General features: G+C 37.1%; 1 protein-coding gene across 3 annotated transcripts in view; it reads left to right on the plus strand.

Moving 5' to 3' along the window:
* The first annotated feature begins 1,297 nt into the window (after nt 1–1,297).
* atp6v1h (ATPase H+ transporting V1 subunit H) overlaps nt 1,298–15,641 on the plus strand; it is a 38,931-nt gene continuing 24,587 nt past the window's right edge. For 2 of the 3 annotated variants that reach the window (XM_053492953.1, XM_053492970.1), the window contains exons 1-5: nt 1,298–1,422; nt 2,689–2,827; nt 10,677–10,776; nt 11,032–11,121; nt 12,284–12,397. In XM_053492953.1, the coding sequence (XP_053348928.1) occupies nt 2,724–2,827; nt 10,677–10,776; nt 11,032–11,121; nt 12,284–12,397 (408 nt within the window). In that variant the 5' untranslated portion in view covers nt 1,298–1,422; nt 2,689–2,723. Of the gene's footprint in view, nt 1,423–1,612; nt 1,724–2,688; nt 2,828–10,676; nt 10,777–11,031; nt 11,122–12,283; nt 12,398–15,641 lie in introns of those variants that run through there. The other variant, XM_053492960.1, reaches the window with a different exon arrangement.

Consider the following 15,641-nt stretch of genomic DNA (forward strand, 5'->3'; position numbering starts at 1 on the left):
CCAAATAGTCACCATTGGCCTTCGCGGTCCCTAGTGGGACTACAGAGTTTCACAGATGGATGGAATTATTTTTCCTTAATATTAGGAATGCGTTCTGTTTCATTTTCTCATTAATCCTATAATGTAACTAGCCACCTAAAATAGCTAGCAGCAGCATGACAAAGAGAGTTTGCTGCACTGCTGCTTGTTGAAGATAGCATAAAGTAAATTAGGGCAGTAATAATGAGAAAAAGGCTTCCAAATGAAGCTCAGAAGCAATAACTCACTCACTCATTATCTGTACTGCTTATCCTGTACATGAAAGCTGGGAGCCTGTCTCAGGCGGGGTACACCCTAGACGGGATGCCAAACCCATAACAGAGCATACAAGCATAAACACACTCACTCAGTATGGTGAATTAGAAAGCAAACTCCATGCACACACAGATAGAACCCCACTGTGCAAGGAAAAAATAACAGTGCTTATAATTGACTAGTCCACTACTTACTTTGATTTCACTGGTTTGCTGAGATTCAGTATTGTAGATAAATAAATTGCTGGACCTTCAATGAACAAAAAAAGTTCAAAGCATCAGTTTAAACTTTCAACGGTCAGGTAAAAATAAAGGATTAACACCATTTTCAAAAGAACATTAAGATTCAATTATTTGTCATGTGCACCTTTTTACAGCACAGTGATTTTTTCACATATCCTAGTTAGGAAGCTGCGGTCACGGCACAGAGTCAGCCAGAATACCACACACCTGGAGCAGATAGGGTCTTGCTCAAGGGCTACAACAGCAACAACAACAACAACAATAATAATAATAATAATAATAATAATTATTATTATTATTATTTCAGACCACAGGGGCACGAAGCTTATCCTATCATAGCCTATGCATTGCATGCACACATACACACACACACACACAGTACAGGCAGTTTGGGAGCACCAGTTAGCTGAATCGTCTTGTCTACTGTTATCTATTGCTTGTCTATATTTTGTATGATGACCTTGAGTGACTGGAAAGGTGTTAATACATAAAATGTTTAATAATAATAATAAAAAGAGAAAAATGCCTGTTTTTATAGACTCTAACATCTCATGAAATACAAGGAAAGATTGTCTGTCTTTTATCAACATACAAATATGTTTACATATTTTATTTTTGCCAGCTATCAGTTGAAAGGCTTCTGCAACAACGCAGAGACACTTGTGTTGTATTTACACTGCAAAGGCTGAGAAGGTTTTGTGTTCATGACAGGAACACCTTGCCCTGTGATTGGATAAACCCCGCCCACGCTCATGAATTATTCATCACCTCCTCAGCTCGTCCGTTGCAGGAAAGGGTTAACGTTGCCTCGGTTGCACGTGACGGTATCACGTGACACAGGTCTTGTGACGTCTTGTTGCTTTTTTGACAACCAAGGCAGGCGAAGGTAACTTGGGTTAAAGTATATATGAAAAAATATATAAAACACTTTATTTAGTGATGCTGGTTTATATGTGTATAACGCAGGTTAATGGTGCGGTACTGATGTATTGAGGTGACAGTGCGCTGCAGCAGAGTGAGCTAGCCATGATGCTAGCCCCGATGCTAGCCGGCTAGTTTAACCTGGTCAGCTGACTGACATTGGCACTCCATTTCCATTCAGTTAATGTTTACGCTTTGTGTCGTCGCTAGTTTATGTTATAGAAAGCTAGCAGGATAGGAATGAATTATTGAAACTCAGCGTTTGTGTGCGTGTTAATAGCTAAGTGAGCCAGCATACAGCTGGCAATGACATTTAAGTTATTTGTGCAAAGCTAGTTAGCATTACACCATACAGGATGTGGGGGACAAGAGTCTCCATACACTGAGGGAACTAGCATTTAACAGGATAATAATGATATATTGTTTATTGGTTAAAGGGTTATTGGAAAAAGTTCAAATGTTAAAGCCAAAAATAAGCTAATCAGCTTTAATGTAATCAGTGATATTAACATTTCAGGTTGTAGTTCACATACATGTCTGCCTGCAACAAATATGAACTCCTTATTATTATTATTATTATTATTATTATTATTATTATTATTATTATTTTTAAGCTGTAGTCTCACAAGATTTTGTTTGTTGTGACTTATTTGGTTATATGCTATTGGTTTCCAAAATTGGTGGGAAAATATTAGGAAAGTGTACAAAATTTACCCAGTTCAAGGCAAGATTTTGAATCTACTGTCATTTCATGTTATTACAGTCAGTGGGAAAAAGAGGATGTAGAAAAGTTTATGCTAAAACTAGTTCTTTCGTCGTCAGCCAAATACACATCCTGTTGAATCACGGATGAGAGATCGAAAAAAGTAGATCAGGATAAGACTACGGTTTATCTTAAACCAACTCCAGCGTGTTAAATATTCACTTGTACCCCTTTATTTCAGCTGTACAAAATATTTTCACCGAGCTTTGATTTTTGAGACTGGTTTCAGGTTCTCCAACATATAAAACGTAAAGTTATCATTAAAAGAGCAATCTTATTATCTTTAAATAATATTTATATTATTTATGTATAATTATATAACGTGATTTCTCCGTCTATACGCAGACTTGGTTGTAGGATATCTTAAGACTTTTCATCTTTTAGTGTTTGTTATCTACAGAGGTTAAATCAGTTCCTAATAAAGGCACTGTCTAATCCTTCTCATTTGTTTTTTTTTTCCTTTAATAGATTTCTCAGCGTGAATATCAGACAGGATTGTGGACATGGACATCCGAGGAGCAGTAGATGCCGCTGTCCCGACCAACATCATCGCCGCCAAGGCAGCCGAAGTCCGAGCCAACAAAGTCAACTGGCAGTCATACTTGCAGTAAGTCAGCATCAAGCAAAAAAAAAACCTTTTGGGAGAAATCTTTTATGTTTTGTTTCTCCTCCGCATGCGTCTTGCTTTTATGTCTAGTAGTGGTTACCCGTGGCTTTGCCTGTGTACGTCTCTGGTTTGAGCGTAAGGGAAAGAACAGAATGCTTGATTTTTTAATTAACGTCATTTACTGACTTTGCAAGACCTTGCAAAAGTTTTGTTAATATTGTATAAATGGTAATTCCAACTAAAATCGAAGTATTGAAAGATACTAACGACAAACACTGACCAAGAAAGTTCACTCTAAAAGAGCTCCAGTGTTCCTCTGTGGTGAAAGGAGAACCTTCCAGAAGAACAACCATCTCTGCAGCACTCCAACAATCAGGCCTGTTTAGCCAGATGGAAGCAACTCCTCAGTAAAAGGCACATGACAGGCACATGGCCGGGAGTTTGCCAAACAGCACCTGAAGACAGTTTATTTTTGTTGAAGCAGTTTTGGCACCAATTACAGCCTTAAGTCTTTTTAAGTATGATGCTGCAAGATGGTTGTTCTTCTGGAAGGTTCTCCTCTCTCCACAGAAAAACACTGAAGCTCTCCCCCGATCGCTCACTTTGGCCGAGTGGCCCGCTCATCTAGCCCTTCAGTGCTGCAGAAATGTTTCTGTACCACCATCTAAAACAGATCTGTGCCTCGATACAATCCTGTCTCTAAGGTCTATAGACAATTCCTTGGACTTCATGGCTCGGTTTGTGCACTGACGTTCAGTGTTAACTGTGGGACCTTATATAGACAAAACAGGTGTGTTTCTTTTGAAATCATGTCCAATCAGCTAAATTTACAACAGGTGGACTCCAATCTAGTTGTAGAACCATCTCAAGGATGAATAGTTAAAACAGAAAGCACCTGACCTCAGATTTGAGTGTCATGCCAAAGGCTGTGAATAACTTATCTACATGTAAATTTTTTTTTTCAAAGGTAATAAATTCGCAAAGATTTCAAACAAACTTTCTTTACTTTGTCCTTATGGGGTATTGTTTGAGAAAAATAATACATTTAATCTATTTTGAAATAAGGCTGTAACATAGCAAAATGTGGAAGTGAAGTAAAGCGCTGTGAATAATTTCCTGATGCACTGTACGTTACCTGTAATAAATAGCAGCATTTTGGGATTAAGAAATTGTACAGGTCCGTATTACGATTTCGATTTTTATGTGATCAATTTTGCAGCCTAGGCCTTAAAATCAGAGACATGCCTCAGGACAGTTTGACTCACGACAACACTACTCACAGAAATCTGAGCAGAGCACGTGGGTTGACACTTCCCTTGGATTTTCCCACAAAAACAGGAACTACAGTGATTTTTCTAAATGTCCAAGATGGTGTCAGAGTCTTGTGACTGTTTTTGTGCTTGTGCTTGTGTGTGCGTGTGTGTGTGTGTGTATGTCTGTCTGTGTGTGTGTCTGTCTGTGTGTGTGTCTGTCTGTGTGTGTGTCTGTCTGTGTGTGTGTCTGTCTGTGTGTGTGTCTGTCTGTGTGTGTGTCTGTCTGTCTGTGTGTGTGTCTGTCTGTCTGTGTGTGTGTCTGTCTGTCTGTGTGTGTGTCTGTCTGTGTGTGTGTGTCTGTCTGTGTGTGTGTGTCTGTCTGTGTGTGTGTGTCTGTCTGTGTGTGTGTGTCTGTCTGTGTGTGTGTGTCTGTCTGTGTGTGTGTGTCTGTGTGTGTGTGTGTGTCTGTCTGTGTGTGTGTGTCTGTCTGTGTGTGTCTGTCTGTGTGTGTGTCTGTCTGTGTGTCTGTCTGTCTGTGTGTCTGTGTGTCTGTCTGTGTCTGTGTGTCTGTCTGTCTCTGTGTGTCTGTCTGTCTCTGTGTGTCTGTCTGTCTCTGTGTGTCTGTCTGTCTCTGTGTGTGTGTCTGTCTGTCTGTCTGTCTCTGTGTGTCTGTCTGTCTGTCTGTCTGTCTGTCCGTGTGTATGTGTGTATGTGTGTCTGTGTGTGTGTCCGTGTGTCCGTCCGTGCATCCGTGCGTCTATCCGTGCGTGTGTGTCTGTCTGTCTTTCTGTCTGTCTGTGTGTCTGTCTGTCTGTCTGTGTGTCTTTCTGTCTGTCTGTGCCTGTGTGTCTTTCTCTGTGTGTGTGTATCTGTGTTGCTTGCGCGCGTCTTTGTCTCTGTGTGTGTGTCTCCATGTGTGCGTGCATATGCAGCTCATTTAAGTCTATTTTAATTAGACATTTGTTAATCCCGTTTGTTTTCTGTTTTTTTTAAGTTCCTAGAAAGATGTGTTAGTTACAGTATAAATATGTCAGTGCTGTAGTGAGGATGAGAAATTTCCCTCGGGTTTGTGGTGTGTCCTTTCTCTCCCACATTTGGGAGATTTTTGCATAGAACATCACAGTAGTGTGTCATCTAATTAGAGGCTGTTTGTTAAATAGCTTCATGTGCTTCTTTTTTCCTCGTAGCATGATGTAGCTCTAGAAGTGATTTAATCCTGTTGATGTTATTGCCTGTGTTTTAAAAATGTAACTTTTTTTTTTTTTTTTTTTTTTTTTAAAAACAGTCCCATTTATTTATTCAATATGAAGTGCAGTACATTAGAAAATATTTGAAAATAAAGTATAAAGCACATAACTTAAGCAATATACAGATATTAATAAATTATTTTTGAGTGTTATAGTAAAAAAACGTTTTAGGAAAACTCAAAAGGCCAGTGGCGAATGTGTGCGTTTTTAGTACCAGTTTGGACACAAGTTTGGATTTATTTTCTATATTCCAAAACAATACTTGATTTTCTCAAAAATATCACAGTCAGTTGCTATTTTAAGACACGAGGGTCAGCTGTTCTCAAAAAACTTCTTGCTGCACTGTCAAGTGTATTTGCAAAAACCAGGCTCTAAATTATAAAAAAAATATTAAAATTATTTATAAATATTATAGCTTTTATGTATATAATATTATTTAATATTTTGGACATTTTTAGCGTAGAAAAATGTTGAAAAATATAACATGTTCTAATCCCATTTTCCAATTTCCTGATTTTAATTTCTTTCTACATTGTAATATGATGCTGAAGCAATACAAATTATGCAGTAATCTTTTTTTGAACAGTTGGTTAAGATGTTTGCTCTCTTAAGGCTTCATAACGTTTTTTTTTTTTTTTTGCTGTTACTTAATTACCTAATGCTGTATGTTTTATTTCATAGCTTTGAGAAAATCTAGTATCGAGCTATAATGTAGAAAATGAATCAAAACTTTTGATGGTACTGTATAATATATAAATCTTGATTTAAAGAATATTTCAACACCTCTACCTGTTCTGATGTAGTCACTGGTGAGGGGCAGTAAACAAGTAAAGCTGTATTTTCTGGTAAACAGGATTGAGATGTGTTTTTTGTGCATTTTCACAGCTAATACACTAAAGGACAAAATAGGCGAGGGTATTAATTCCCAAGAGCTGAGGATGTTAAAAAAAAAAAAGACAAAAAGGTCGCCTGTTCGTAAAACAGACTGTGTTATCTTTCTTGTTGGTGCATGTATTTTTTATTTTTTATGAATTTTTTTACAATGTGATGTACTGGGAAGAGGTTAAAGGTTAAAAGCTTATTGAATAATTATAACACAACCTTATTACATTTTATTGTTTAGAAATGCTGATTTTACCCCAACCCATGGAAAGTGCCTTTGCACGCAATAACCTCATTTTGTCAAGCTAATAAATTTCATTCCTTTGGTAATGCATGTTTAGAAGAATCTGATGGTTGATCACAGATAATTTGCATGATGTATTAACTTAGTCATTGTGCGGAGCACCTAAATGAAGCTCTGGTCTCTAGCGAATGAATGACGTTCTGAGTAGTGTGAACTGGATGCTGGGCAGACAAAATAGATGAATGAGTCAAGGGCAGTGTGTGTTGATCAGCTTGACTTGCACAGACATAAAGATTATATTATTTATTTCTTTTTTGTTTGTCGATGCTGAAATTGAAAATAAAATAAATCTCTAGAAATCTTTTAGACAAAAATAAACTTAATATGAACAGCCTTAGGGGGTTTGGAAACCATGACCGCATGTGCAGCAGCTTTGAGGCAAATATGTGAGTTACTTTTGTAGTGTTTCACACCAGCTATAAAATGTAATTTAAAAAATCCAAAATGTTTTCTTTGGGTAACATTAGGCCTTGAGGTAAGCCTTAAACTCCTTTCTCGCCTCTAAAATATAATTTACAATGCAATTTTTTCAGTGATCTCTCACTACTGTCCAGAATATGAGCATGTTTGTGTAAGCTTACTCACTATCCTCCACTCACGTCTAAGGCCAACCTCCAACTTCTTAGTAAAATGACTTAGTATCAAGAACCATGATGAAACTGGCTCTCATCAAGAACCTCCCAGGATAGCAAATCCAAAACTTACCTCTGCTGCAGAGGAGAAATTCATTTAGAGTTACCAGCCTCAGAAATCACCATTTATCAGCACTGTTATCAGGGCTATACTGAGCATAGGACACCTTTCAATATCAATTGTTCAAAGGAGATTAGAAGGAGGAGGATAGTTTTACAATGTAAAAAGACATAAAAATCAGGAACGACCATAGAATTAGAAGGTGTGTCCAAACTTTTGACTGGTAGTTTATAGCGTATAAATTTTGATTTAAAGACTGTTTGAAAACCGCTAGCTGCTTTGACACCATAGACAAGAACAACGTGTACAGCCTTCATGAAGAAGTTTACAGAACGGAAAACCAGCGTTGAAGACCAAATACGCAGCGGGAGACAATCGACTGTGACAAAGTGCAGTTTCTAAGTGGATTGTATTGAGTCTATATTATAAGCGTAGAAGTGCAAGGTTTACAGTGCTTTACTCCAAAATCCTTGCAGATTTTGTATTGTTAGAACATGAAATGGGGTACTTTCAGACTTTGATTATTTGATTTAGGACATATGTTTAACATTTGAATGTGTATTTATTTATTTATTTTTATTGTAACGCACCAAACAAAAAATTGTAGTATAGACATCAATGCTTCCTAGAAGCAGCTTTGTTGCAATTACAGCCACAGTGTCTTCTGGGATATGTCTCAAACACTGATACATTCAGATATTTTCCCCATTATTTTGGGGAGAATTGCCTCTTTCATATTGGATGGAGTCTGTCGATAAACAGCGATTGTCATCTAACATATACAGGTTCTTGATTTTGAGCCACACCAGTATTTGTTGTCTTGTTGGAATATAAATGTGCATGCCACTCTTTAGTCTCTTGCAGTATGAAACTGGTTTTTATTTAGGTTTCCTATTTGTAAATAAGAATACTTATGCACATTACTCCATATGTGATTCTATAAGATCTCTTTTAAACTGACTATTGCACAAGAGAAATATTTGTCAGTAGCATTAAGTGCTCCATTTATGTTGTATTATATGACAAAGAAACACATGCACAATCAAAAGGAAACCTCTAGGTCAATAACTATAATGAGCGCAGTGCTGATTCTGTACATCGATGCTTCCAGAAGCCAGACGGAAACAATGAAATCATGTAGGTTGTTCCTATAGAGCTGCTTCCCAAAATCACAGATTCTTCATGTGTGTTGAAGATCATGGATATGGTTTCTTAATCAGAGTTGTAATAAACGATTTTTATTTCAAATTGTGGTCGTATGGCCCAGGGACTGTGGTTTTTATTTTTATTTATTTATTTTTTAATGTTTAGTGTCATCTTCCTGTTTACTGATGATTGTTTTACCCAGTGCAACAAACCTCATCAAAATGTTTTTGGATTATGGAGCCCTCTGGGTGTTTATTGTTAGATGATGGGAGTAGGATCTGCTGGGTTTACTAACAGCCTGCTGCCTTGTCTCAACCCATATGTTATCCTTTTCTTTCCTGAAGAAATTTGTGAAATTATTAGTTTGAGATTTTGATATCATCTAATCACTTATTAATACATTCCAACCTAATATTGCTTTTATTGCTTTATACAGTAGTTTCTTTGGAAAATGCTCCTCTGAGTGCAACAAACCTGATGCTGTTTTTATCATCATTACAATCTCTACTCACACCGTTGAGAGATTTGTTTGACAATATGCCACTGTTCAGTGTACCAAGTAATATTTTAATTACTGTTTTCCACCACATGAGGCAAGACAATATTGTCCAAGGTACAGTGGATGGCAATTTGCGGAAGATGAATGTGGAGCAATATATTGAAATTTTACATTTCATTTGCTGATATTTACCTCTAGTTATGTTAAACTTAATGTGAAATACATGTTTAAATGTGGTATACTCTGGTGATTCACTTTGCTAGTTGGTAGTCAAAGCTGTTAATTGTTTAAACAATCCGTCTAACAGGGTACACCTGGCCAACATGATCAGTGTATCACTTTTGATTAAACATTTAGTGCCATATTCTGAGTTTTTATTTAACACATTTAGATGTAAATATCAGGAAATGAAAAGTGAAATTCTGATCCATTATCTCAATCTCAATTCATTAGGATAACTTGTCCTTTGTTAGTCTTAAAATATTTCCGATTAGATGAAGGTTATTGTACATCTATACATATAATAAGATTGTAAAGTTGGTATGTCTGTACATTAAAGATATTTGCGGAAAAATAATTTGGGGGACATAAGATGAAAAGGTTATCTTGTGTTTTTCCACATTTTGCTCCTAGATGAATTCCTTCTGTCCTTATTTTGTTGTCCTTTAATGCTAAATCTTGTGTGTCCTTGACATGCTTAAGTCCATATCCACCACAAGTTCTAGCAGCAGTTCAGTTCCCTACTCATTATCAGCCTGGGAAAACACCCTCAGGCACATCTCATAATGGCTAACTCCGTATTGATTAGCAGTGACCTTTCGCTTTTAATATACAAGTTGAGCTAAAGCATGCCGTTGAATTGTTCCAAAAGTATAACAGAGTCACTTAACCCCTTTACTGTAGGGGTTAAACATTTAGGCTTGTATCATTCTCTTGGTGTACACTAGGCATGCACTTACCCACTTGTCAGAGGCTCAACTGACTGTGTTGCTTTTTCAGGTTTTTGCATTACAGCCCTATTGTAATATTTCTTTCTGTAGTTTCTGACATTCCCAGTCACCTGACGAACACCACAATGTCCAGCCCTGTTTACTCAGGTCTTCATCACAGATTTAAATGCATGTCGGTTGCTTGCCGTTTAGTCACTGTTGTTATAGAAACACTAGCAGTCTTCGTGATGAAGCTTCTGCCAACTAAACCCCAATAGTGATCCATCTTTAGGCAAACTCTTATCTTCAGCCATCCTTTACACCCCACAAATTTTCAATTGATTTTAGGTCAGTGGACTGAAATGACTCGATTCTTTGCTGAGGGAGGCATTTTTGTGTTCATGTGGCTGTATGTTTTGGCTTCCTAAAAGAACCACAATCCAGAGACAGGAGGTTTTTTATTTAAAATCTCTTTATATGCCGTGAAGTATACAATGCGATGTCATGTAATGTATGTTAACAAGTTTCCCGGGCCTTTGGTGGGACAGTAGAGTATAGGTTCTCTTCAGAATAACCATGCTTCTTTTTATTCCAAACATTCCCTGAGTATTGTATAAAAATCTCTATCTAGAAAACCCCAGATGCTTGTGTTTATGGTTAGATGAAAGAAAAGGCTTTTCGAGGATCTTTGAGGTATTTTTGCTGCTCTGAGCCTCCATTTGGGGGCAAAATCCACTCTAAATGGAAGGTTCATTATAGCTTCATACAGATCTTACCGTATTGTATTTGGAGTCACAGACAATAAAAGCAGCTCCACATCAGTACCTAGTAATGTTCTTACCTTACTAACTGGTTGTTTAATTACAAAGGTTATACTTTAATTTGCTTTTTTTTAGGGGCCAGATGATCTCTGGAGAAGACTGTGAATTTATTAAGAAGTTTGAAGTTTCTCATTCTGAGCAGAAGCAGGCAATTCTGACAAACGAAGGACATCAGGTGGGTTATGATCACATCACTGTGTATAGGTTATGTCCACTGCCTTTAAAAATAATTTTATTTAGCATTTTTAAGAATAGAAAAACAGTCAAAGTAAACATATTGAAATGTAATAAATTTTTTAACACAATAGTGATTTGTTTTTTAGCATGTAAAACATTAATGCTTGTAATGATCGTTTAATTGTTTAAAAGAAAGGCATTTACATCTGCTGGAAATAAATTTTCATGTTTTAAAATCAATGTTTGTTTGCAGTGCGCAAAGACCTTTCTTAACCTAATGGCTCACATATCAAAGGAACAGACGGTTCAATACATCTTAACCCTGATCGATGACACTTTGCAGGTATTATGCGTGAGCACACACACAAACTCACACAAACTCACCCACACACAAATTCGCACACACATTAGTATGCACAATAAACATGAATACTATAATAGGTGTTTACATTTTTCCTTTGGTGGTGTTTGTTCCTTTCAGAGGGCATGTTGTTCATGCAGTTATCCATACAGCCAGTTACGTGGCAGAAGCACAATGTATACAATAATGCTGATACAGGTCAAAAGCTTCTGTTAATATTTACTATTTACATCAAGAATTTGAATGGGGGGGACAAATGTGATCTTCGCGGTATATGGCAGGAGGACTGGTTTTAGGACTATACAGTATATACTGTGTATGTACTGTCTCTTAACAAAAATGTAAGAAAAGTCAGAGATGAATAGCCAAACTTGCTTGAAGTTGCTTCAAAGGACGTTTGCAGTAACTCGAATGGCCATGCAATCATTGATCAAATGCTGAGCAGAAAAAAACTCAAGACTTTAAAGGTCACATTTACATAATATAGACTACTCCATTTAAACAAGTTTGCGTTAGTCTTATAGGTTTCCAAAATGTCAGCTGAAATACAACTCCGACCATGCATTCTGGCATGTTTTTATGATTTTTATTCTGTTTTGCTGCCTCCCCAAACACACACACTGGCTGTTACAATAATTGCCTGAAAAACCAGATGTGCATTTATCCTGTTAGACAGATGTCTGTTTTATGTTGCGCATTTACATAAACATATGAGTTTGGTATGGAAGTCTTTTTAAAAACCTTAGAAATACATTTGATGTCCTCTATGAATAATTAAAATAATAATGAGAAACTCATGTGCCTTGTGGCCCCACTTTCTTCCGTTGAGGTCTTGCCATTTTTGTCACTAAAACTGGAAACCGTTAAATTTATTTAACTGGATTCACCTCTGTGGGTGACTATTTTACCTGCATAATAATTTAGCCATTGAGAAAGTGTCTAGCTTTACATCAGCATTTAGGTTATGCCACTTTCTTCATCATTAAACATTCACTTCAATCTTCTTTAACAGTCGGTCACTATGGCTGCTTCAGTGAATGCTGGTTGAATGGATTATATCTCTAGGCTTATATATATTTTAATATATTTTAATCAGTTATCCCATGTAAGTCCTAAAGAAACATTAACATTTCCCCAAACCCAGGAAAATCATCAGCGAGTCAACATTTTCTTCGATTATGCCAAGAAGACGAAAAACACAGCATGGTCATATTTCCTGCCTATGCTGAACCGCCAGGACCTTTTCACCGTTCACATGGTAAGTTGTTATTAGAGCAAACACCACTGCAATTAGATGCTCGAAATTCATTTTCCTTAACTCCTGCCAGACACTCTGTTGTGAGTAAATGATGTCAGCTTTAATTACTTACTGTGATTGTCTTCTATTATTGAGTCAGTGCTAAAAACATAGGCTATGTTTGTCGTCACAAAAATATAACATTTTAAATGATGATATTGGACAAAACCAGTGTGTTTTTTTTTATTTTTTTTATTGTCAAGTATTTGCCTAATAGTCTTGTTGTAGTGCTGTGCAAAAAGTATTTTCCTGAATTTATTACTATTTTTTGCATATTTGTCCATTTAATTTTCATTGATTCAGGGAAAAAAAATCTGTCTAGCCCTGGCCATATGTAAAAAAAAAGTAATTGCCCCCCTTTCTATAAAAATCATGAATGAACTGTGATTTTTGGAAAGCTGGGTTAAATTTTACCCCCAGGCCTGATTATAGCCAGACCTGTTGAATCCAGAAATCACTTAAATGGAACCTGTCTGACAAAGTGAAGCATACTAAAAGAAGCAACACACAGAAGCTAAAGAAATTCAAGAACAGGCAAGAAACAAAGTAATTGACATGTACCAGTCTGGGAAAGAGTTATCAAGCCATGTCTAAGGCTTTTGGACTCCTGCGAACCATTATCTTTAAATCTTCTCAGAAGTGGCCAGACTACCAAAATCACTCCAAGAGTGCCAACAACGACTCATCCAGGGACTCATAAAAGAACTCCGAACAACATCTAATGAAGTGCTGGCCTAGTCAAAGTCTGGAGGTAAATCCGATTGGAATGCTATGGCAATACCTTAAACAAGTTAAACCCTCCAATATGGCTGAATTACAACAATTCTGCATAGAAGAGTGGGTCAAAAATCCTTCACAGTGATGTAAAAAACTTATTGCCAGTTATCGAAAACGCTTGATTGCAGCTGTTGCCGCCAAGGGAGGCACAACCAGTTATTAGGTTCAGGGGGCCATTACTTTTTCACATAGCGCCATGCATGTTTGAACAGATTTTTCTTCCCTTATTAAATAAAACAATCATTTAAGAACTATATTTTGTATTTACTTGGGTTATCTTTGTATAATTTTAACTTTTTTTTTTAAAGAAACAGGAAGGGGGCAAATACTTTTTTTATGGCACTGTATGTTTACAATTGGAAAACAGATTTGCCACCTTCAGAAGGATTCATATGTGATCAAGGATGCATCTTTTAGGCCATAGGAGACTAATGAGGCTGACGTTAGACTAATGACACATGATGATGAAAACATAAACAACAGAACAAAACTGTGGAGCAAAATGTCTCTGAATATAATCGTGCAAATTAATGAAAATGTAAGAAGGCTACTCCAGCAAGACCCCACAGGAAGAATGTTTCGGAACAATCTCTGAGGGAGAAATTAAACCAAAATGTTGAATAAACGATTATTTACTGTTTTGCAGTATAAAGGCTGTTCCTTGTCCCTGAGAAGGGGAAAAAAAAGCACTCTTGCTGACATTATTGATTTTTGTTTAAAGGTCAAAAGTAAATAAGATCAGATTTTAGAGAAATGGTCTGGGTTTGTTTCTTCAGCCTTGACTCTATAGAATCAGATTGTATATTATGATTCATCCTTTGAATATCTTTGTATTTCTTTAAACAGGCATACAACAATACACTCTGGGCACGATTCACTTTAATTTATTATGCTGGCTTGAATTGTGTGTGTGCGCATTTTGTCTAAATAAATAAATAAATTAATTGCTACAGAACTGTAATATCATAAACTAAATATGCAGCAAGTTCACAACATGTTAAAAATATATATAGATGCAGTATCATCTCATCTTTTATACCACTTTATCCTGTATTCAAGGTTAGCTTATTCCCAGGAGGCTTAGGGCACGAGGCAGGGTACACCCTTGACAGGGTGCCAATCAATCACAGGGCACACACTCATACACTGCAGGCAATTTAGGAATGCCAGTTAGCCTAACCTGCATATCTTTGGACGGTGGAAGGAAACCCACAGGGAGAACATGCAAACTCCATGCACACAGAGACGGGAATCGAGCCTGGCCGGGAATCGAACCCGGACCCTGGAGGTGCCTTAGATGCAATATATTTTAGAATTTCTTCCCATAAATTTTGATTGAATAAAGTCTTTGTCTTTGAGCCTCGATCAGCTAAAACATAATGGGTTCTGTAGCAGAAATAAAGCACCACAGTCAAAAAGAAATAAAACGTAGGCTCAGTCACACTGAATTATTAATTTTTTTTGGCTTGCTCTTCTATTACGTGCATGCTGCAAGCCAATTCACCATCCCGGTATTTCACGCTTGTTCATTTTAAGTGGAGTCTCGACAAAATGATTGTGGAATGGTAAGAGGTGAGGACCCGACTCTCGTTGCAGCCTAAAAGTTGAACTGGATGCAAATTAGAAGTGGCAGCTGTGCGGCTCTGACCAATCATGACAAGTGCTGCGGGCGTCATGCATGTCACGCAGTGGATTGAAGGCACATGGAGTGGAGGGTGATAAAAGAAAAAAAAAGAAAAACCAGTAGAGACTGCACCTTCGACGCTTCACTTGACATGCACTCTGGAAAACCTTTTAATCATAGAAGTGTGGATTTGACTTGTGTTCTACGGTAGTTTTATTTCTGTTACCTGGCAACAAACATGTTATTTTAATCTTTTAATTCAGTCAGTGTTTGCTTTTAACTCGTCAAGAGAACCAGCAACATTTACGGTTGTACACATAGGGGTCATGCATTTCAAAGATTAATACTTCTCTAAATTTTTGGCATGATCATCCCTAAATATAACCCTGGCTCCTGAGTCACAACTGGTCAGCGCAGAGGTAAGTTGTATCCAACCACAAATAGTCACATTTGCCCTGACAATCCTTGCTTCCAGTATGTACAGTATTGTGACTTCCCTTTAAAATTGACTGAAATGTTGCGTTACTCTTTCCTATCGAACATCTGAAAGAAATTAGCTAGCTAGCTTGTTACTTCTACATTAAGAATCACTGGTGAGAAAATGGTGTATAAGTGAATGCATTAAGTCTGGTGGGCTAAACCATTAGACACTGCGGTGAGTGAGAGAGTTTTTAGTTCTAAGCTAATTGATCATTCCTCAAAACTTGTATGTATTACTTTACAGTTTAGTTGTACTCAGTTCCGACCTAAGTCCTTCCCTAAGCAGGAGTGGTGACGTCGGTTTCCTTTGAGACTTGCAAAGCC

Source organism: Clarias gariepinus, chromosome 1, assembly GCF_024256425.1.
Source record: "Clarias gariepinus isolate MV-2021 ecotype Netherlands chromosome 1, CGAR_prim_01v2, whole genome shotgun sequence".
Lineage (NCBI taxonomy): Eukaryota > Metazoa > Chordata > Actinopteri > Siluriformes > Clariidae > Clarias > Clarias gariepinus.